Genomic DNA, 24,380 nt, shown 5'->3' with positions numbered 1-24,380 from the left:
ACACGTTCACAGTATAGGAGCGGCAGGATTAGAGATATTTCGAAGTAGTCGTTCCGACCTAAAATAAACCTTATTTATTGCAGTATAGTGCGAGGGAATGCTTAGTATAGACGTACTTTTATAGATTTGGAAATTTGTGGGTATCCTACCCATTTTGAATTTAGTTTTTGAGTGCAAGAATCAATAGCATTTTTTTGCTCTGCATTTTATCAGTCCCATAGTAATGCTCCGAGATTCTTTGTTCTTCTTCATTTTCAAGTTGTCGATTGGCTTTCTTTTTTGACAGCTGTGAACTCTGATTTGTGTTTGTTCACTTTTGAAATCCATTTACTAATTACTTCACGGCATGATTGAGAATTTTCCTGATCTTTTCGATATCTTTCAAAACAGATAAGTTCTGTTACCTAATTCGGCTCAATTTTCGCTTTTAGATGCCGAAGAACAGCGCCCCGGTAAATGAAAAATAGTATTACCAATAACCTAAATTAGCACAGACTTTTATTTCCATGTCTGAGATTTTCCAGAGGTCCAGGCGTTTTCTCGTCTTAGTATTCCTTGTGCTAGCGAGATTGTGCTCATGTTCCGGATTTATATCATTTAAAATGTTGCATAGTTTATACATTAGTGACGTTGACCAATATTTCAAAAGTTTTCTATTATACTATCAATTCCTGGATTTGTGTTGCTTTCAGCTTTTGCATAGCTGTTTGTATTTCCGCCTGTGTTATTAGCTTAGTCAAGAATCTTGAATCTTCTGAAGAGATTCAATGTAAGCTGCAATATTCTCTGAATTTTTTCGGGCAGTTGAAAATAACAAAAATTGGTCGTTAGTTTTTTGCTCGAAAACACACTATCCAAAACTTGAAGTGATGAATGTTAAATAGCGGAAAAAGGGAAAAATTAAAAATTTGAACAACTTGATAATAACAACTTAATCAATAACTCTTGACTGTTCAAATGGTAATTTACAAAGCTAAAAGTCATATTTTTGATGCCTAAAACGTTTTGGGGGAAATTAAAATACAAAAAACTTTACAAAATTCAATTAAGGTGCACTGAAAAGCACTTCTGCAAAACAATAGGATCCTTGCTAAAATCAACGGGTTAAACCAATGTTCACAGTTTATAAAAAAATCCACGATTTTATCTCTACCTTGTCCATCCTAAAACTGACGCCTAACCCCGTCCTCAAAAAACTTCCACCAGAAGTTTATCCCCCCGAATTGCTTTTGGAGCGCTCTTCTCAGATCAACCTTACCTTTTTTTGCTTGGGTTATTACCACTTTTTAAACTTTTACCTCACCTAATGAACCATTTGATCTCTTCTTTCTGTAGCTTTTGCTATGTTGACAAGTACTCTACTGATCATTTTTTTCCTGCTCTGGTCTTTTCCCATCCGCAAAAAACTTGCTGTTCACTCCCCAAGGTCTTTTGGGAACAACTCTTGATACAATTTATTACTTCATTATGTCTTCGGACATAATCACTGTCTGCTTTTTTGCAATGGACGCATAGCGATCTCGTGTATATAAAAATATTCTTATCTTGCAAATAACCAGCCGACAACTACATATTTCAAGTCAAATGATCCCGAAATTGTCGCTAAGTGTCATTTTTTATTTGCATTACTCGCGGAATACTCACCCTCCCAGACAGATAGTCGACTGTTTTTCCAAACTTTTTAAAAACTGGAAGAGTATTAATTCGGTCTTAAACGAAAGAGGACTTTGAACGAAAGTGCTGTCCAAACATCTTACGGTTCAAATAGAACCTCTCCTAATTTGCAGGCTGGAGATGTAACTTGAGAGTCGTAAGTAATCGGCATGCTTGTTGGTCAATTTTATTAAATTTGGATGGTTCGATATTAATTAGCCCGATATAATAATTATGTAATCGACTGTTTCCCCCCCCCCCTCCGAAATGCTGATTTTTTTAAATTCATCTCTAAACCAACACTTTCAACAAATTTATTAACAGCCTCCATAATTCGGACTAGCACATCTTCTTTGAGAGCAACTATTTTCAGGTCGTCAATAAAACTAAAACTTTGCCAATTTAATTACCTTTAAGAGCCCTGGTACATGATTCAAACAATTTTGTTTAGAAAATTGCATAAAATAAGCTATTATTAATTCTAATGGTTTAATTTATGTTATTTAGTACCTTGAAAAACTTCTAAACATCAATTCCAATAGTAGACATGAGTTAAACTCTTTCTTATATTTAATTCAAGATTCGAGAGGAAAAAACTCTTTCAAGAACAAGAACAACCGTTTCCGTCGCGTCTTCCATCTCTTGAGGAAGTATCTCGTATTTTACAAAGGAGTTTTGTAATTTTATAATTTTATTTATTTTGACATAATTTTTTTGGATGCAGGGTAAAAAATTCTTTGTGAATTAAAGAAATAGCCTTTTTCAATGTAAACTAAAATAAAAAGTAAACTTACTTCAATGCATTTCAACAATATCAAAATGTAGGCTAAGAACGCTGAGTCTCTCAGAACTAAATAGCAAAATGTGTTAATTAAATGGAATTGTCAGTTTCACAAAAATTGATTTGTTTTTAATTTTGATTCGATGTTGAAACTTTTATAAGAATACAGATTCTCAATATTTATAAATCCCCACAATGCTTTTAAATATTATTGATATTAACATACATAAAACGAAAATAAAGGACAGTATTTTTTTCTTGAATGGTTTGAATGAGATTGTGTATAAATAGTTTATAAAATACTGAATATTATAAAAAGTATTTTAAGTAAAATGGGGATCAATGTCACTCAACTGCTGAATGAGTTCTTCATTGGACTCCCCGGCCAACTGATTGTAGTGACACTCTACGAACCTCGTCCACGGATCGGATTCTCCATATTCCTACATTATATATATAATTGAGACCTCCATATACATTTCCTCTTGTGACATAAATTTGTTGATATTGACAAATGTATTAATAAAATTTCTCGCCAAATTGGACTTTTTCAAATCTGATAATCTAAACCCAGACTGACTCGCAGGTCGAATCATATCAAAGCACTAAACATCGAGGTGACCTCGACCTGCCAATATATGTCGTCAAACTCCCTCTGCTCCCCAACCATAAAGTCCATTTTCTCCATTTGTTCATCGTACATATTTTTCAATGAGGAATATGCGAGGACTCCAGTTCCTTCTACATCAAGACAGCGAACCAATATTCAATGCTGAACCACAATTTTACGTCCAGAATACCTTCTTTTGTCATTTTTGTCTTCTTCTGAGATTATAAAACGAACGAATTCTCGATAAGTCATAATTCCCTCAGAAGATTTTCTTAAAATAATCAACTGGAAAACAAGTTTTTTTGGCTGAAGATCTCACGGAGAATCCCCTTTGAGAGTCCTGGGACAATTACACTCACCAACCTCCGTCGTCGTATCTAGCCAAATCTTGCTCCTTCAACAAATCATCTCCGTCACTATCCAACTCGCGGAAAATGCAGTAAATGACATAAAATGCTTTATAATCAAAATAATTAGGCAGTTCTGTCGGCAAGTTCTCAATATCCTGGCAATAATATTATTATTCATAAACTTTGGCCAACTTTGCTGCTTTGGCCTCCGGAAAAGAGATCACATTCCTCAACGTCTTTGCCATTCGAATAAACATCCTCTCAATAACCTGGATTACATAAATATGCTGGTACCGTGTCTTTGTATGCTTTGTGAACTCGGGAGAAGCTTTTAGGTGTCGTAGCTTTGGTTGAGTATCAACGACGTCTTGAATCATAGCATCAAGTCGGTCTTCTTTTATGTACTCTGATCCTCCACTTAATATTTTAAAGATGAGTTTGTCAGGTTGCCCATCGAAGGGTTCAAGACTTGGAAATGAGCAAATTGAAAGGACCTTCGCCAAAGAGTTATATAATCGGAAAATTTTGTGGTGCTTCCCTCAGATATGGACTCAAACAGAGGCACTCTTAAGTAAAGTGGAATTTTACATATCTGTAATAGAAAACTACTCTCAAACCCACATGACTTGACTAAAATCCTCTAATTTTAACTTTTTGTCCTCGTATTTGTTAAAAATCTTCAAAATGGTTGATTCTAGGGCACTCTGCTCGTCTTTAACTTCATGTCTTTCCGTAGGCACTTCTGGGAATTCTTCGACATTTTTATCGACGAATTTTGTCTTTTTCTGTGAGTAAATTTGATTTGTGACCAAAGAAGAATTTGTTTCTGGAGTTTTGATCATTTGATCGACAACTTGGTTGGCTTCAGTTAAACTAGAATTTTTATTTCCCTCGGCAGAAACGCATTCTTTTTTCGATTTTTTATTTTTCTGTAGTTTAGTCAGTAATACAAACCGATTTCGTGACAGGGCGGTTTCTTTTTGAAAGTTTTTTAAGATATTTGGCATACGGCCGTCTCTGTAACGGACTCGGAACTTTGTCCTGAGATATACATTGCAGGTTTAGGAGTAAAAAATCTTGTGTTTCTTTTTGAGAGATCCACTGAAGAAAGAGGTCGTTTATTTTAAATTGATAAAGTGGTTGTAAAGGCATCGCTTGAACTAAGCTTTTGAAACTATGGAAACAATGAATATTTTTATTAATTTACTAATTTTAAATAACCTTGTTGGACTATCAAAAAAGTAGATTTATATTCAAAAATTGTTTTCGATAATTTAAATTTGTTACTTTTAATTGGATTATTTTAAAAAAACTACAGATGGGATGTTCGCGGAATTTGGTCAGCATAACCAAGGAATTGAAAAAGAGAACCCTACATGAGCCATTCCTCTAATTTTGTCATTCCGAAAATATCCATCAATGTGGGTAATTACTATTTGAGTTTAAAATATCGCGGTTACTCAAATCTTTGAGATTACGATATATTTCTAATCAATTTTTTTGTTTTATAAACGATTGTAAAAAGTGTATATTATTTACCAATGTTACAAAATATAGCGAACGTACAGAACACTTGCATATAAGCCGAAAACCCTTGATTTAATCAAAATCGGATGACTTTTGATGAATGTTTCTTAATTTTGCCTAATAAAATCTAACGCAACCAAAATGAAGCCACAATTCACGGGTTCAAAACATGTAATTAAATGCAAACAATTTAGATTAATTGGACACAAAATATATTCAATAAAACATCTACTCTTTCGACTGCTTAGAACCCACTTTACAATTAACCTATCAAATAAAAAACACATTTTTACCCTCCTGCGAATGATATTGGTCTTCATGGCAGAACTTCTCAGCATCTTCTTCCTCATTCTCTTCCTGTCCCTAAACGAATGTCTTATCTTCGGACCCAAATGACGAGGAAGTCCAGTCACAAACTTGCCTGTCAATAAATTAATATTCTCCACCGTTATTTTCACATATCAACTGCTTGGCTGGAATACTCGACTCGAGTATCTTTTCTTTCATTTTATTGGCCAGAATCTTATCATCCACTTTCTCCCCACGAGATTTAGCTAATCGACGCTCTTTCCCTAACAACACTTGTCTATTTTCAACAGCAAACTGCACAATTGCTCTCTAAAACTCAATCCGTTGACAGTACCCTTCCAGAAAAGCAATCAGGGTTATTATTGAACTCCCTGAGGACTGCCAATGCGACCGAATGCTCATTAAACTCCACAAAGGCGTATCCCAACGAGATTCCACCCACTTTGTCCTTCATAACCCGACACTACAACCTCCTTAATAACCAATACCTCGGTGATCTGCGTCTTCCTACACCCATCCACTCTCTCCAGGATGATATCCTTCAATCCCTTGTCTGTTATCTTATTGCCCAGGTTGTGGAATGTCAGTCGAGTTGGGGACACAAAGTATTTATCGTCTCTCAGCTTAGTTCTCCTCGCCACCTCCAACTAAACCTATTTTACAACTGAATTGCCTTCTGTCTCTTCTTAAGATCACTTGCAGGAATATCCTTGGCCAACTGAGTCCCCATTCTAATCACTGTCGTCTTATAACACCATATCTACTTCCTTCTCGGACTAAAAAGAGATTCCGCTTATCCAATTTATCCACTTTCGACTCCTTTGACTTGTCCTCAATTTTATCCCTCTCCACTGCCCAATCGGCTTCCAACTGTCTGTCTTCGTGCAGTAAATGACCACTCTACAACTCCAACTATAAACCTACCCGAGACAGCTCCAAACACCTCTCAGCATCCTTCACTCTTCTGAACTTTACAAATGCAGTGCCTTTACATCTGCCATCTGCCAATAATACCATCCAATGAGTACCTCTAAGGACACAACGTGTATATAAAGTCTTCCCAACTTGACCAATTAAAGACTTGTTTAAATCCTCGCTCAACACGTCGAATCCCACATTCTTCAAAAACACAGTCCTGCCATCCTCCGTGTCCGGGACTTCGTTGGTTTCCGCGGAAACTGAGCCTTCTTCTTCTGTCATATGAACCTCCTCCTTTTCGGTTTGCTGTGCTTTGTACTGGTCTCTGGAAAGACAGTAATCCACAGCCACGATTCTCCCTTTGAAAATTATTTGTCAAAAAACCTTTAATTTTAGTGCCGTTTATATTTTTTATGGCCAATTCTGCAGATTCTGAATCAGTAAATTGCACAAACCCAAATCCTGCTGATTTTTTGACCCCTGAAACTATTAATAGACAATTCTGACCATCTGAAGGGATTGAAATCTCCACAATCTCCCCACATTTTTTAAAAACTTTAAACAAATCACGATGAGAGGCCTAAATTGACAAAATGAGCTACCTGAAATGACAAATTATGAACAATCAGTCTAAAAGTCTTTAAAGATCTTATATTCCCGTACAGCTTATGTTTATAATACAATTCAACTGTATCAGCGACTACTATACAAAAAACCAAGTGTTACATTTTTTATATAAGGGTACGTGCTTCAAGGCGGTTGCTTTGTTAGGAAATGAAATTAAGCAAATCCACTGCTTTCCAGAGAAACGACGACTTTTCCAGTGCCAAGGGAATAATTTGAGACTGAAATTCCGGTCAAAATAAGGCATTTCCTGGCCAACTGAGGACGGACTCGTAAAGTTTCCAAAAAAGAATCTATTTTTGTGAGAGATTAATTTAAAACTTTTTTTCTTTGGTTTGTTTTGTGCTTGAGTTATTGTTATTCTTCGATCGTCGATTTTTTTTACTTTTTTGATGGCTAATTGACATTCAGCGCTGTTTGAGTACTTTACATATCCAATTCCTTTCGAAAGCTTGTTTTCTAAAAATTGTTGACTGAATTGTTAACCTTTATCGAATACGACAAAACAGGAGAGGAGATTCCCATGTGGTTCGAATATTTTTTTTAGATCCTCACTCTTTGTACTGTATGGCAGATTTTGAATAAATAAAGTGTTAGTTGTATCCATCACTTAAAATCACGTTTAAATTATTTTATTATTTATAATTAATAAACAAGTTAACATATAATAAAATTAATCAAATAATGTTATAGAGTTTTTAAATTAATTTGTATTGTTCTCTTATTTTCCTAGTAGATTTAATTTGGTATAAAATTTATAATCTACTAATGTTTTTTTAATAATAAAAAAATATAGCTACTGCTTAAATCATAATACTGTACTTTATACTTCAACCGACTCCCGGAAGAACACTCTGAAGTCTCATTTGTTGGAAATTGGATTGAGAATATCAATTATATTTTAATAATAGTAGGACATATAGCATAAGGATGTCCTTTTCCAATATAATTTAGAAATATGCATTTGCGATCGTTTTACTATATAACTCAATATCTTTGCAACTGAGATCCTCAGGAAACCCCAAAATATCTCCCTCCTAGAATTTTCTTATATCATAAACCGCACTCTGTTTCTGCTATTCTAAAACCTGTTGATTTGAGACGTAAGGCGACTACGTTTCTGTGGTAGAATTTAAAAAGGAGACAAATTATTTGACTAATAAGATCAATTTAAATATTTATCAAATTCCCCTTCCACAGCAGTCTGTTCTTGTGCGAGTAATAGTCTTTCACTAATTAATGCGAACTTGTGTCTGACTGCGATCTCATATGGAGAATCCCCACGCTTGTTCTTCATCAAAGGGTCAGCCCCACATCTACTAATCATACAAACTACTATCACTCTAATAGCTCTTCTACAATTGGAATTGTTTTATCACCACCGTAGACAGTGTAGTGCAAAACTGTGTTCCCGTTCTGAAAAATTTAACTCAATTTTTACGAAGGCATTCGTCGATTGATGTCCTCTCCACTTTCCAATAAAATTTTGATCAAATCGGATCTTTGTTTTTTAACAGACAGGAAGAGTGCAGGGACCCCGTCTTTCGTTTTACACGTAGCACTAGCTCCTTCATCCAGGAGTCGTAAAATTTGAGAACAATCTTTTCCTGGGCGACATATTTCTTTCAATAATTGAGAATTGAGCGACAGACGTGGCTAAGTTAAATAATAAATAAATTAACTTTCGGAGGTTTTTTAGTCTTCTCTTTCTCGACAGGCTTAGGCTTGATGATTGTACTTTGATAACTAAAAAGTGAATCGCCTAGGAAATAGAAGAGTAAATTTACATTCATCCTCATCACTCACGAACGAGTCAATATTCACATTTGAGAGAAATTTGTTTTCATATACTCCACATTTAGTAGCCAATTTAATTGTGAGTATCATTTCCTCGTCCAGTCCCTCATGTAGCTTCAGTTCCAGCAACTAAAATGAACACTCTAGTAAGAAACTTTGCCTATTTGAGCATACGAAATATCCTGTCTCACGGATTGGGTTTGTTGGCAGTGATGTCGAACAAGAGCAAAAATATGATCGAGTTGTTGTCTCCAAAATCCTGTCCGTCATGATTATAAAATAACCTTTTCCTGGACTATATGCCCCCAGAATTTGACGTCGCGGAGGAGACAGTGTTCGAATCATTGAGTCTCTTATCTCTTTCTGTGAAGGGTAGTATAGTCCGATGGTCTGTGTGCCTACGTTCCCTCGAGGGACCTCAGTCATTACTGACTTGACTGTCTTGTCCATCTAAAAAATCCTAAATATGTGACATGACAGTTTTTTGGTGACTTGTTTGCTTCCTACGTATATAAACAAGTTATTCCTTACCAGGGGAAAGAAATGGGTGGAGGGGTCAGAAGGGTCCCACAGAGACAGCAGAAAGAAGCACTGGTCGGGTTTGTACAACCACATTGAGTGCAGCAAAGGGTTTCGGCCGCGGTCGGCAACTGAGTTTTTGGCAACTCAATTTATACAGTCAGTCCACACCAATCACAAAAACGAGAATTCTCTACGCACGTCCGTCCACATTTGCTGCATATTCTCACTTTGTCGAACAGTTGAGAACAATCTAAAGCCTCCTTGCTGGCAGCCTGTAGATATCCTCCCTACGAATGAGTGATAGAATAACCCCGATATAACTTTTGATCAAAGAACAGCCACATTCACTGCAGATTTGTGCTTCTGCCAAATTTGCCTGCCCACATTCAAGACAGATTCTCCCGTTGTTTGACTCGATTGGCGGTTTTCTGGTTGCTAGTTGGACCAGGGGTTCATCACAGACAAGACATGAACTCAAATTCTGTGGGACAAATGATTTGCAGCTGACACAGTGAGCCATCTATTTATTGCTCGATTTCTTAACTTTTGTAAAATCTGGTTGACGAGAGACTTGAACAAAGGCTTTGAGTTTGTTTCCACAATTGCAACAAAAACTTGAACTGTCGTTGAATTTGCGTGGATGGAAGCAATGAGCACATCTTGAGTGATCATTATAAAGGTAACTTTATTTGGCTGGTTATTTCCTTCCCTTGTTTATATTCTGTGGCGATATATTCGTCGTCGACTGCCTCCACTCCTGTGATCACATCTTCTTTCGTCTCCTTTTTATCAAAAAGAGTTTTTTTGTCTCGATTTTGAATATCTGGCTGACTAAAAATTAAGGTTTTACCGTAAATTATTTTTTCGTTTTTTTTAATTTCGTCAAAAGCATTTCGTCCTTTTAAAGCTTCAAAAATTAGTCGATCGGCCTCGTGTGAATTTGACCTTTCCATTTTATTTGAGCACCGAGGAACTAGTTTTCCAGGAACTTTATTAACCATAAACGTTTTTGCTGTCACAGGACTCTGCCGATCTCTGGAATTTAAACAGCTAATTTGACCCATCGACAGCTATTGCTTTGATCGTAATTTTTCCTGGTTTAAGTGAAAAGGGTTTTTTGAAAAGAATGCCACATTTATTATTAGGGGAAGGACTCTCTCCGTTTGTGGTATAGTAAAACGTGGCCGATTGTGGTGCTGTTCAATTAGGAATGACAATACTTCCAAATATTTCTATTTTAGTATCCTGGTTGATTGTGAATTTATTTTCTGTCGGCAGTCGAAGAGGGACAATGCTAGGCGCAGAGAGTGCCATTATTTGTTGTCAAAGATACAATTTTATATTTAAATCACTCAATTAAGAAATTATTAAAAAACCAAAAATCAATGGATAAGTTTAGAAAAACGTGCGGCTCTGTAAATATTGTCAGAATTAACGCGTTCCAAAACATGTTGGATACCCAAAAGTGCCCTATGAGAACTCTCTTTATACTTGTCGACAACAAAATGGACAATGGGAGAAGTCAGAGCCTTCAGTTTGGGAGAAACGGACAACTTTTTCCGGACTACTGTGGTACCATCATCTCCCTCAAAATACGAACAGTTCTCTTCGACTGAAGCCAATTTTGTGAGAGTTCCAATGTTGTGAGTAGATGTGTTTAAAGTACGAGAAATGACGTCCACTGTTGATTTCTCAAGAACAAGTGTTTTGTGAGACCCCTTCATCAAGAAAGAAATCCATTTAGGCATTGTGCCGACTTTTGTTATTAATTTTGTAATTCTTAGTTTGCCATCCTCTACCTTCTGTTCCACAATATCCTCGCTGAGGACATGACCACTATACGGGTTGGGATACCGTCGATAGAAGCCAGCCACTACTTCCTCCCACTCATACTTAAGTAAGGAAGAAAATAAAAACGACTTCATCCACAAACAACCAAACAGCACTAATTATTTAAATATTTATTAAGATAAAACAGGAAATAAATATTAATCCCTAAAACAGAGAACAACAGCTAGTCTTCTTATTCTCTTCCGAAGAGAGTTTCACATCAATGACTAAAATACTTCAAACCAACTAAACAGCTCTCGTTCGAACTCTTCCCAGCGGTCCCCGCCGGCAGTTTTTCCGCGATCATATTGAACAATTCCTTAACACAATGTCCGTCCTTAGCACTTGTCTCGAGATACGTCACCCCCTGTTCTTCAGCCAATTTTTTCGCCTCTTCTTCTGAGACAATTCTAAGATAATTTGATTAAAATTACCTCTTGGACTCCAAATCCCGTTTGTTGCCCACAATAAACTTGATAATATCTCCTGATCTTTCATTATTGACATTTTCAATCCATTTTCCAACAGCTTCGAACGATTGGAGATCTTTTGAGTAATATATATATACTTGTCGTATCAAATACGATTATGGCAGCTGATGAGTCACGAATATAACTCGGAATCAGAGATCTGAACCTTTCTTGTCCTGCTGTGTCCCACAATTGGAGACGTACCTTTTATATAAGTAAAAAACTTACTGTTCTGTTCTCCAAATAGACGGTTTTGGAGAGGAAGTCTATGCCAATGGTGGCCTGATATGCTGAATCAAAGCTGTCGTACATGAAACGAGTAATCAAAGATGTCTTTCCAACTATTTTTATTTTGTTTAGAACAATTTTACCACTCTGTTCACCAAGGAATACTAATTTGAATTTTCTTACAGGAAGTGCCACCTCACCAGACATTGAATACTTGTTTGCTGTTCCGATAAATAATAATTTATTAAATTTAATTATGTTCTAAGTTAATTTTATATAATTAGTTTTTATTTAAAAGTAATTTTAATTGACTTTCTGAGTTCTTCCATTTTTTGCAACTCTAGGACTAACACAAAAACTACTCACGGTTTTGAGGCCTGTCCATAAAACATCAAATTTGCATATTTTGGAAGAATTGTAGATTTTAGTAACTTAAGCTCTTCTGCCAACGAATCCCTAACATAATTATCCTCAATTCACTTTTTTAATAAACTGACACTGTTCCCTATGACGGAAACTTGTGTGTAGAGCACAGGAGTAGTTCTTTTAGTCATAAATCAAATAAACATACTTTTTGGTGCTTTCTTGTGAAAAAACGTCATTATTTTGAACACGTTTTTTCATATTTGTAGAATGTAACTTTCGATTTTTGTTCCTGCTTTTGATTGTTTGACTAAATGTGAGATGTGACTGTTCCTACAATAAATTTGTCTCGTTTTTTGATATTTGAATTTCAGATTCCTATTTTCAAAATATTTTAATTTACTGCTATTCTCGAATTAGTAGTCCATTTAAATGAAATTAGGTTTCTCGAAGGGGAAAAGCTGTTCCAATTCTGTAAAAATGAACAACCACTTTCTATGGACGATTCAGAGTTTGTAATCATTTATAAATTGTAGAAACAGCAATATACTTTTTATAATGTCATAAAATACGTACAATCGTGTCGTCATCAATTGGAAACAAAGAATTTTATTGCAAATGAAATAAAAATGCTGTCATTACAGGAACATGTAAAATGACTTTGGAAAAATTGAGTTTATTGAAATAAATATTTTAAATCAAACACCAAGTAGTCAATTCAAACAATGACGAACTTATCGAAAATAATTCTGGGCAGATGTGAAACAAATTGGTCCAAACAATCGCCGAATTGAGGAAGTCGACTCAAAAAGGCAACCAAAAGAAAAAAAGCCCCTCTCGATGCTTGAATCGATGTTAAGCAATGATTCTGTTTTAAAAGAGCAGATTATTGAAAACAGAAGAATTTAAATGAGATAATTTTATTTGACGAATCGGATACAAATACTCAAAGAAATGGAAAATCTCGTTTTTAGAATCAGAATAATCCAAATTAACTGTTCAGAATCACCAGTAAATCGAAAGTTTATAATTTCCTGAGTTAACTCCCAGTTTTTTTTAGGTTAAATAAAGATATCGTGTCTTAAATAAGTCCAGTATAATATAAAAACATAATTTAATCTACTCCATAAAGGCAGAATAATTCAATATCTCTACGTTTTTTTCGTTCGGCCAAGTTCTCTAAAAACTGTCCAGAATTGGGGAATGCACCAAGTGGTTAAAATACAGTGGGATTAAAAAACTTTTTTTCCAACGAAAGACATTAAATCCTGTTGATAGAAGAGACTTGGCTATCTGAAAATATGTTGTGTGTGTCTGCATCTAAATCCCAGTTCACCCTCTTCACTACTGACAGAAGATTCAAGAATGTACCGGAACTATTCATTGGAGACAAACCTATTCCCTCTTCGCGTACCCAGAAGATTCTTGGCGTAGTTTTGCGACTTCTTAATGACGTTCTCAAGTCACGTGGAGGAGGTTCTAGCTAAAAGTCTTCGGAAGTGTAACGTCTTGAAAGCGCTGTTAAAGAAGAGTCCCTTCCCCTGAAAGATTGTGTCAGCAAGGTCTACCAACAAGTGATTGCCCCGACGGTTGACTATGCCTGCTCAGCCTGGAGGTTTGCAATTGCTTGTTCGAAAGCGGAACGTTTGAACTCGCTCAGAAGGAAGATTATGTTCCACACTGACACCTCAGTTGGCAGCCTTGTTTCCGAGGAGGCGACGCAGAAGAATGGACAGGGTTTCCTACGTTTCTGCAAGTAACTGGGAAATCCATTCAAGGAAAAAATGGCCCATGCAGAGGAATTTCGGTCGGTTATAAAGAAATGCACTCCGATTGAGTTCCTCTGCAGAAGAAAGAGAAGGCGTTTCCGGGATACGGTTGGGTCATCAGAAGATCATGTAAGGAGAGTCCGGCTGTTGTTGAAGACAGGGATCACCTAATTAGTTAGTTTTGACTTATCTTTCTCGGTGATCTGGGAGTTAATAAATAATAATAGAAGAGAATTCAGATAAGCCTACTCATCTCTGTTTGTTTTATTAAAAAGCTAGAATTCGTATTTTAGGATTTTCTTTTCCATTAACTGATTATTGACAGATAAAAAAAGAAATATAAAACAGAAATCACTGAGCATTAGAATGATTTCTTTTCTCATGCTCTTGACGGGTATCTGACCTTGAAAAAGCCTGGCCACACATAAATCGGCAGGGATATGGCTTTTCCCCAGTATGTGTTCGAATATGCCTTGCAAGAGCCGACTTTGACTTCGTGCGATGGTCACACACAGTGCAATAATGAAAAGTCTCTGTTTTTGTCACTGAAAGATCTAATTAAACCAGATAACTAAAACACAAAACCCTGACTTTTGCTAGGAGAATCAAAATTTACTGATTTTTTTGGAATGACTTCTTTTTTTACCCTAGGGCTTTTTGCAGGTGTGGAATTCCTCGATTTCTTCACTGGAGTTGTACCAAGCGAGTCAGAAGGCTTTATCGAGAGTGAAGAAGCAACTAATCAAATTGAGAATACAACAAAATTACATTCCTCGGTGTTGAAAAGTGGAGAATTAGCCTGAACTGAGAAAATTGAATCCAGTTTTTTATCCATGAAGATTCTCAGCACTGAAGACATCCACGGAGGGAGTCCTTGATGGCCTAAATGTAATCTGAAAAGTCAATAACAGTCAATGGTTATGTGACCGTAGATGTCAAACTCGGCCAATTTATAGTCCAGCCATGCCATAAATATCGGAAGTTCATCTGAATGGTTGATTTTCTCGAGAAGTGAACTGAAAGCAGCCTTTGCACGGTCAATCTGAGTAGTCATTTCCCAGTCACGCCATCACGTGAATAATAATATTAAACTTGTGACGGTAATGATGCATTGATACTTAATCGATTATTCATAAGTTCATATCATCATTAAATTTCATCGTTTATTGATTGTATTTTGGATTGAATCAGATTAATTAAAACACAAAGCGCAGGGTGAGTGAGAATCTTTGAATATTACCTCGTTTCCCCTAAACTTAGGAAACCTTTTGATCCTTCAGAAGAATGAAATACATTATTTTTTCTTCCTGCAGTTTTTTAATTTGAAAAAATAGTGATTAACCATCGTAATTGTGAGATTGCTAACAAATCTTTCAAAAGTTCAAAAATTCTATGAAAAGTATTAGATTAAAGATTAGTTTTAAGTTCTGATTCAACTGTCTTTTCTTTTGGAATGGCCCATTTTTGTATTGTTCCTTCACCCCACATTGTAAATATTATAAACCCAAGAACTTGTATTATGATCAGTATCCCAAATAAAATTTGCCATTCTCGTGGTTTGTGCTATACGAAAATAATCAGTATTAATAACTTACAGTATCAGATACAATCAGATAACTGCTTTGAATGCTACAAATTCCAGCAACTGTTGCGATTGTGTTCACAAATCCAAAAATAATTCCTGTATATTGTGGAGCAATATCTCCAATGTTCGGCATACTTACTACAACTTCAAATCCAGAGAAAAAAGATGCAATTAATAGTAAAAATATTCCAAATTGGTATTGTGAAGGAGAAATCAGAGTCGCAAACATAAAGAAAAGTCCAGTTGGGAACAAACCTATAAAAATTCTGCATTTAATGCTACAGAATATGTTCAAAATCTTCCTGAGTTTTATTTTTGTGATAGTATGTTTTCTCAAAATATAATCGAACATTACACAAGCAATATTCCCACCGATCCAAGTCAAAATAGGTGAAAGAAATGTGATGTAAGTTTGCTAGAGATATAATTACAATTGTACATCTTTAACTTCTATGAAATACAAATCTCTGATCATTGATGGCATCAGAGTTATAATTATGTTCAAACTCCAAGTAGCTACTATGTGACAGATAATGATAGCTATTATCGGTTTTGATTTTAGTGCTTTCATTACTGGGAATTCCTAAGCAGTGAAAAATAAGAGCTAACTTTTATGTTTGTGCATTGTTTTCTATCAATGTTTTCCAAAATGAACTTTTTTTCATCCAACTTAGTACATTTATTATCTGATGGATTGTCGTTATAGAAAATCATCCAGAAAGCCAACCAAATTAATCCAATAGTGCCTAAAAGTCAGTTAGAAAAGACGACCGAATATATAAAACGAGACACCCCATAGTTCTTGATTGACTGCTAATGCTGAAGGAACTATCATTGCTAATATAGTTCCAAAATACGTTCCTAAAATGAAATTCGCTTTCTACCAGGAAAAATAAATCCTAAAGCTGAAGAACGACAATTCTGGGGATACCAATTTCCTATGACTACTAGAAAACAAGGAGGAAAGAATCCCTATTAATGAATTTTTAGAATTTAAACTTGTGCCAATCCGAGTATAATGCGGATTCCTACAGCGAAATAAGGTGATATTGTAATGCTTAGAGGAGTCAGAAAACAACAAATTGAAGAAAAGAGAACTGCGATTCCTAATAGAACTTTTGATCCATATCTATCAGCCAAGACACCGCCAGGTATCTGGGTAAACCAATATCCCGCATAGAATGACATCAAAGCAAGTGATTTTTGCATTTGAGTCCACAAATATTTCTAAATTTTAAATCATCTACATTTACATTGTCAGTAGAATTATTAATTTTCACGACTTGAGGAACAATAACATTGAAATTGACTCTCTGCACGTATATTATGGCCAGGCATGAGAATGTGAGAACTCCTGTGACGAGTCTTCCTCTCAATGAAATTCCATCAGTATTTTTGAATTTATTTAAAACCATTGGCAAGATTTACAGCAATTAAAAATTGGCAGTTCCTTTTTTCTTCACTTCTAAGCGAAATTTTCATTTATAATAAATTTAATAACGGGAAATTAGCTTTTGCTACTAAAAAGTCATTTCATTACCAAATTAAATTTAATTCGTAAAATTTCGTATTAAAGACAGCTGAAAATGGAGACGACCTTGATACTCTCAGAAGTATAGCACGCAACCGCGCATCCTGAAAAAAATATGATAAAGACAGAAGTCTCATGTGTGGCATATGTGGGAACTTAATTACTTTTTCTTCACATTATGTTCACATGATAGTGCAAATAATAATACAATTTCGTGGTTTATTTATTATTAGAAAGCACACCGCAAAATAACGTTACTAAAGTTATCTCGCTTGTGCCACCCTCTCTTGGATGCGTTTTTTTAATCGCTTCCAAGTCCCCCTGTTCAATGATAGTTCCCTCAGGTGCTCAAGATCGTCTGCTGATTTCAACCCTTTTCCAATCAAAGTTAGGTCTTGATGCAGAAGGGTTGCTAAAGTAATTCGTGGTCTTCCTCTGAAGGTCGTTCCCGGATGAGGAGCCTAGTGGTGTTCGATTGGGAGATTTGCAGGAATGTTCCTGTCCATTCTTAGGATGTGACCGAATAAGCCCCATATATTACTTTAAAATGTTAATTATTTCAAAATTAAAATCGTGACATTATAATTCTAATTATCTTGTTTGGGAAACTGCAAAAAACGATTCTACTAGTTATATTTTATGAACAAAGTAATTTTTAGCATGAAATATGATTCGAATATTTTCCTGTATGATAATAAAATTGCTCATCAAATCTGTGTATAAAAAGGATATAGTCATATAATTTAAAAACAGTAGTTTAAAATGCAGTTTATCATTTCTCAAAGTCCCAATTTCGCAAGTCCTTTCTAACAGACAGAATGACAAAGAATGTCTCCCCATAATTCATAAACGAAGTATTTTTTGCAATTCTGTACTTAGTCTGGTACTTATTAAATGTTTTATTTTTGAACCCAAACCAAAAAATTTTGTCAGAAATGCCAACGCTCAACATAAGACTCTGAGATCACCTAGAAGACAATCCTGGATCACATATTCCAATAATTAATAGATCCTTCAATACTCAAAGATTTCAATTTAACACTATCGACAAACGTTTTTATGCACTTCCGCGATTCCACAGCTTGTAAAGGACAGGAAACAATAAGAGTTATTAGTTTGGTTTATTTCCCTTTATCTTGGCCCCGTAATACGTCAAGATCATCTCCTTTTTTTAATTTTCCCCATATAGAAGATCTCTCTCCAGTGTAATTGGGAAAGTATTTCTTGGACGTCCACGGAAACGAGCGCCGTAAACTTAAATACTTTATTTTCAATTAAACTTTAGTCAGGCACAGAACAGGAACCAAAAACCCGAAGCCTTCCTCTATCCTGAGGAATTGATTGTCTTTAAATTTGTACATTAAATTCATAATTTTTATTTCCAAACAGTTAAAATTTCTTTATTTGACGATAATCCAATTTCTTTGAATTATACTCGTTTGACTGCAGGATTTTAAATTCAACAATATTTAGATATCAGAAAATTTACTTTTAAATAAAAAAAGGATTGAAAAATCGACAAAACTACAGTTATTTGGCAAAAAAAGGGGAACAGGTAATCTCAATTATTTTGAAAAATATTGAAAAATTAATATATTTTATATTAAAAAATAACATCTAAAAATTAATAGAGGATTTGATATATATTTATTATCATTACTGCACTTATAATAAATAAAATTTCATTTCGAATAAATAATAAATATCATATATGGTTTGTCTGATGTGATCAATTAATTTTCTGAATAGACCGACAAAGAAATAGACTGTGCTCTTGACCTATGTCGTCGACTTCCTCCACAAAACATAAACAAAATTATGAGTGACATCATCAAACTCAAACCAGAGATCTGCGAATCTCTCCTTGCTTTAGTCGACCGACCACTGCCAATAAAACAGGACAGTAGTGGAAAGGACTTTCTCATCTGCGAGTATAACCGTGACGGGGACTCCTACCGTTCTCCTTGGACTAACACCTACACCGACAATTTCGACGGAGTACTCCCGTCTGATGAACTGAGAGAATTGGAAATTAAATTCAACGAAGTTTTCCTGGCCTACACTGATATGTACTACGGAGGAGCTCTTTCTTCCGTTTACCTATGGAACATGGACTCCAAAAATATTGCCAGTTTCGGGGGAGCTGTCCTTATCAAGAAAATGGGAGAAAATTCGAGCAAAGTGAATTCCGCGTGGGATTCCATTCATATTTTTGAGGCAAATGTAATCACTTTCTACGTATAATTATAGACGTCGGGAGGAAAGTGCAAGTACAAATTGGTGACCTCGATAATGTTGTGGATGCATTCTGAGAAGGATATTGACATAAATTTGGGTGGAAGTCTTATTAAGGAGGTTATTATTTGGTTTTACTTGTGAATACAGACAAATCAGCAAATGACATTGTCGGATATTCAGGGGCATATCAGGAATATGGGAAGTATGATCGAGGCACAGGAGAATTCGATGAGGAGTTCTCTTTCTTCGGTGTACTTCGACAAGACGAGACATATAATGAACACTTTGAGACAGACGGTTTCCAAGAAAGAGCGAGATCGTCAAACAGCAGTGATTGATGATTTGGCAAAGGCAATAACACAAAAGACAACAGTTGAGCCCGACTTGCGGAATACAGAGCCTGGGTTATCGGAAGAATAGATTACGGGTGTTACTACTAATTATGGTTCTTCACTATTTATGTCTAAAAGAATATATTTTTAACTGCTTGATTTGTTTATGGTGTAGATAAAAATATAGAACTGGTTTATTTAAAAATTATTTGCTGCTTGACAGAAGGTAGTAATTGGAGGTAGAATTTGTTGGAAATTGGATGGATAATGTCAATTATATTTCGAAAATGGTCGGACGTATAGGGCAAAGATGTCCTTCCGTATTATAATTTAGAAATAAATATATGCGATCTTTCTTATTACTATATAACGCAATATCTACGAAAGTAGCCAAAACATGTCCAAGCTTAGGAGGACTCACCCAAAGTATATCAAATCTGGAAATCAAGTAAGAATTGATTTCTTATTTTAAGGATATTAAAATCTACTACTATGAATCAGTTCCAGCCGAAATGTTCAAAAAACGGAAAAAAGGTTAATTTCCTTAAAAGGCCTTTACAGAAGTCAACTCAGGTGGTCTAGAAAAACAAATAAAACTTCCCCATCAGCACGGACAAGAAATGAACAGACCCTCTCGAAACCGTGGACCAAACATTGACATGAACACACGACGTTTCCCCTACGAAAATCAATACTTTGATATTAATTCGGCCTATTATCAATATCCGAGCCATGGAATGTTTCCTGTGCAAAATCAAATTATTGACTACCCCCCTTTATATTATCCTCAGCGCCCCAATTCAACAACTTCACAACAAGATCAGTTCTCATTTTATGAATACAACTTTCCACAAAATGAATTTCTCCACGACCAAGGGTACTACCTTGAACCAAGATTCTTTTCTCAACAAGAACGTGGTCATTACTTCAAAAATCAGTATTATCCACCTAGTGGTTTAATTCGTCCCGAAAATGAACCTCAATTGCTTCATTCGTCCAAAAATGATTCACAACAAAATGGTTATTTTTATATTTTCTTACTTTTTCAGTTTATTCCTTTGAATCAGGCTCTGGGAATTTACCTTGTGAATTTATTTAAGGCTGCTCATATTGAAATGCCTTGGAATTAATAATATTTTTTGTTTTGTTCCAGTTTTTATTTTTGTGGATGATTTATTAATTATATTTTTATAATAAAAAATTGGCAAGTATGAAGCGAATGCAGACACTTTGGCCAAGGATTTGTAATAAAGAAGGAATTGAAACCAATGGTTCATCGCTGTTGGAGCATAAATGATCGGATTTGTAATAAGCTTTGCCCATCTAAAAGCTTACTATCCATTATAAACGTATACCCACCCCACAGTGGATGGATTGAAAAAGACCTCACTGAGATAGACTTGTTCTACTCTTGCCTGTCTGAAGCTTATTCTGAACTTGTTCACTCGTCAATAACTATCATTGCTGCGACTTTAACGCCAAAGTGGGATTACGAAGAAATCCAGATGAAACCTTTATGGGAAAACACGGGAGAGGAATAAGGAACGTGGCAGGAACATTACTTGCCGATTTTTGTCAGGCAAACGGTCTATTCATTTGCAACACTGTATTCATGCACCCTGCAAAACACAAAACTACTTGGACGGGGTTTAGGAAGAATTTATCCGGCGAATTTATAAACATTTACAACCAGATAGATCAAGGTCATATGGTGGGTCAAACATTGACAGTGACCACAAAATGGTCATTGCAAGAATATCACTGAATAAACATCTAAACAAAAACAAAACAAATATCAAAGGAGAGCAGGATATCTTTAGGAAGAGAATACTCGACCTAAATGGACTCTCAATACAACAAATGGGAGATAACTATAGGAAATGCCTTGATACGTATTTGGGAAGTTTGGAAATAAATCAACCATTCCCCAAACTCTGGGGACAAATCCAGGAATCAATACGAGGAGCAGCGGAGAAACAGCTCATGGACACAGAAATGGTCACCAAATCACCAAATGGAACAAATGAGATATCGCTCCTTGTTAAGAAACAAAAATCTATTTGGCTACAATATTTAAATACGGAGGACAAGCACATTAAACAAAAACTTGGTCGGGAAAGATCGAATATTAAGAAAAAGATCAAGAAGTGCGTCTCCTATATGTCAAGGAAGGAGGCTGAGATACAGATCAAGACCATGGAAGCCTTGAAAGACAACGGAAGATATTATGAGGCGATCAGATTATTACGAGGACGTAAACACAGACAACCACTAATCATAAATGACAAAAATAGAAAACGAATTGCAGATTCCGCAGAATTAGCAGAACTAGAAACTGTTTAGATCACTTCGAGAAACTGTTTTGATCCAACAGCAAAGGAATTGATGGATATACCGGGCATCCCAGGAAATTGGAGTTGGAAATAACTCCTGCAGAAGTGCAAAGAGCATGTGCTAAACTCAAAAACAATAAAAGCCCAGGACCAGACGGACTAGGACCAGAGCTACTCAAATATGGAAGTGAAAAGCTAAATGTCCTCATTGCGGACCTCTTCAACGGAATGTTTAAAACAAACAACCATTTACCCCTTGGACGAGGAATACTCGTCCCTGTCCAAAAACCAAACAAAGCTAAGGGAAAACTCGCACCGAACTATTTATATCCGCTTTTCACAGCGGATTTCGGGAAGGAAGATCGACTTCTGACATCGTGTGGACCTATAGATGGCATTGTTCCGCCATTCAAAAATTCAAAAATGCGACATACATTCTTGGCATTGATATGTCAAGAGTAGGGGTGATAAAGTTAATAAAGTTAAATTTTAATATTTTAAATAAAAATTAAATAAAAACTGTTTTTATATTATTTTTAAACGTTCTATCTTTATATTTTAAAAAATTATAAAGTTAAAAAGTTAAAAAAATAAATCGTAAGGTTAAATTTTTTTAACTTTATTTTATTTAATTATTTCAACAAATTATTATTATACGATTAAATAAATATTAAACAGCGTGTAAATTACAAGTTTTTGTTGTATGCCGCGTACTTCTAAGTCTTATCTAACTAAAGCAAAATTAATTGTTAACGAATTCCCAAAGGAATTTCAGTTAAATAACAACGATGAATTGTTTAAACTATGCTTAACGACAGTAAAGTGCTCGAAAAAGCATTTTGTTAACCTCCACAGGATATCAAAGAAACATAAGACTTTCGTTGGTATAGATTTTTCGATAATATATAGATCGTTTGACTACATTTAGCCAACAAAAATTAGATGAATCTGAAATTGGAAACTGGAATTTGAGGGTGACTAAGGCTTTTCTGAAATGTGACATTCCGCTAAATAAATTATCAATGCCTTTATTTGTTGATCTCTTCGAAAGCAACAAAATTTCCCTTCCTTCGCAATCACAAGCAAGGAATTGTGCAAAATATATTGCAAATGAATACAGTCCGACCTCTAATTGGGGCGCACCTCCAGGGGTGGGGCACCTCTTTTTTGGGGAAAACTCTGTTTTGGGGCATTATAAATTTTTTAACCAAATTATAAAAAATCAATTAATTTTAACATCTCTATTTGGGGCATTGATTTTTTATTAAATAAAATTAATTATACCAATTTAAAAAATAAATATTTTAAGACACGTTTCATTTCAAATTTCTTGTGTAATGCCTTTGAATATGAAACCAAGTTGAAGATTGCTGATCATCTTTTAAAGAAAGAACATTCTGAGAGGAGATTATCCATAATGTACAATACTAGCAAGGTAACTATTTTTCGTATAAAAAGAATATTATTCCATTTATCAAAAAAGGATTTCTTTCCTCATCATTAAGTGAAAATAAAAACGGATTTGATGAAAAGTCCTTGATATTTTTCAGCGTCTAAGGGATCAGAATGTTCCAGTTTCTGGAACTCTTTTAAAAAAAATTTCCCTAAACTGTTTCTTCGAGAATGGGCTTAAACAAGTTTAAAGCCTCAAATGGATGGTTAGAAAAATTCAAGCAGAGGCATGAATTAAAATTCCGAACATTGTCAGGCGAATCCGCATCTGCTGATCATGCGATAATTCTGAATTTTTTATCAAAATTAAATATCAAAGTTGAACAATATGGAAAGGAGAACATTTTTAATTGTAACGAAACTTCTCTTTTTATCGAATTTTATGCTCTTCGTCCAAAAATGCGTGGATGACAAGAGACATTTTTATATCCTGGCTCAAAAAAATTAATGAAAAAATGATTATTCAAAAAATAAAAATCTTAATGTTATCAGATAACGCTGCTTGCCACAAAATATCGACATTTAGCAACGTTGATTTTTTATTTTTACCAAAAAATACGACACCAATACTTCAACCATTTTGGATGCTGGAATCATTAAAAATTTCAAGGATAATTATTTGAATTGTCTAATTGATTTTTTATGTTTTCAAGACGACCAGGATTTGTTTATAGAGTCTTTATCCAAATTAAATTTGCGGCAAGTGGTAACAATAATCTCAGATGCTTGGAATAATGTATCTGCGGATATTATTTATAACTGCTGGCAAAAGGTTTTTCGACAATCTCCATCAGACTCGAGTTGCATAAATGAATCATCTGAAGAAATATTTAATAATGTTATTGATGAATGTTTTAATGAAATAGAAGATAATGATCCAAATATCTATAAGAATATAAGCTGCGAACCATCAATATCACAAATTTTAAGTTTGATGGAAAACTTAGAGACAAACATCTTTGATTTGATTCCAGATTCTCTTCATGATTTTTATGAATTCAGAAAGAAAGTGTCGTTAGGAATTAAAAATAAATATAAATATGGAGAAAAATTAACTGATTATTTTAAAAAATAATGTTCTTTTTCTTTATTTATTGAACTTTTTGAAAAACCTCTTTTTTGGGGAAACCTCTGATTTGAGGCACTTAGTGCCCCATT

At 35.0% G+C, this 24,380-nt stretch overlaps 2 protein-coding genes, 1 long non-coding RNA gene and 1 pseudogene across 3 annotated transcripts; 1 reads left to right on the top strand and 3 right to left on the bottom strand.

Moving 5' to 3' along the window:
* Positions 1-11,141: 11,141 nt before the first annotated feature.
* On the bottom strand, positions 11,142-11,826 carry LOC118761335 (annotated as a pseudogene).
* Positions 11,827-14,147: 2,321 nt separating this feature from the next.
* Positions 14,148-14,633, bottom strand: LOC115229270. Its single transcript, XR_003883313.1, has 3 exons — positions 14,520-14,633; positions 14,337-14,489; positions 14,148-14,305 (listed from the first exon to the last, which is right to left on the bottom strand). It is a non-coding gene; the product is annotated as an uncharacterized LOC115229270 (long non-coding RNA).
* Positions 14,634-15,158: 525 nt separating this feature from the next.
* On the bottom strand, positions 15,159-15,711 carry LOC115229278 (sialin-like). The gene is made up of 2 exons (XM_029799658.2): positions 15,347-15,711; positions 15,159-15,314 (listed from the first exon to the last, which is right to left on the bottom strand). The coding sequence occupies exons 1-2, from the start codon at positions 15,686-15,688 to the stop codon at positions 15,159-15,161; spliced, it is 498 nt and encodes a 165-aa protein (XP_029655518.2). The 5' UTR covers positions 15,689-15,711.
* Positions 15,712-16,390: 679 nt separating this feature from the next.
* On the top strand, positions 16,391-19,111 carry LOC115229277 (F-actin-capping protein subunit beta-like). Its single transcript, XM_029799657.1, has 2 exons — positions 16,391-16,495; positions 18,617-19,111. Exons 1-2 carry the CDS (start codon positions 16,391-16,393, stop codon positions 19,109-19,111), a joined length of 600 nt encoding a protein of 199 aa, XP_029655517.1.
* The last annotated feature ends 5,269 nt before the right edge of the window (positions 19,112-24,380 follow it).

This window comes from Octopus sinensis, unplaced genomic scaffold (genome assembly GCF_006345805.1).
Source record: "Octopus sinensis unplaced genomic scaffold, ASM634580v1 Contig12302, whole genome shotgun sequence".
NCBI lineage: Eukaryota > Metazoa > Mollusca > Cephalopoda > Octopoda > Octopodidae > Octopus > Octopus sinensis.
The sequence above is the reverse complement of the archived record's forward strand: the minus strand, read 5'-3'. Positions and strand labels throughout refer to the sequence as shown.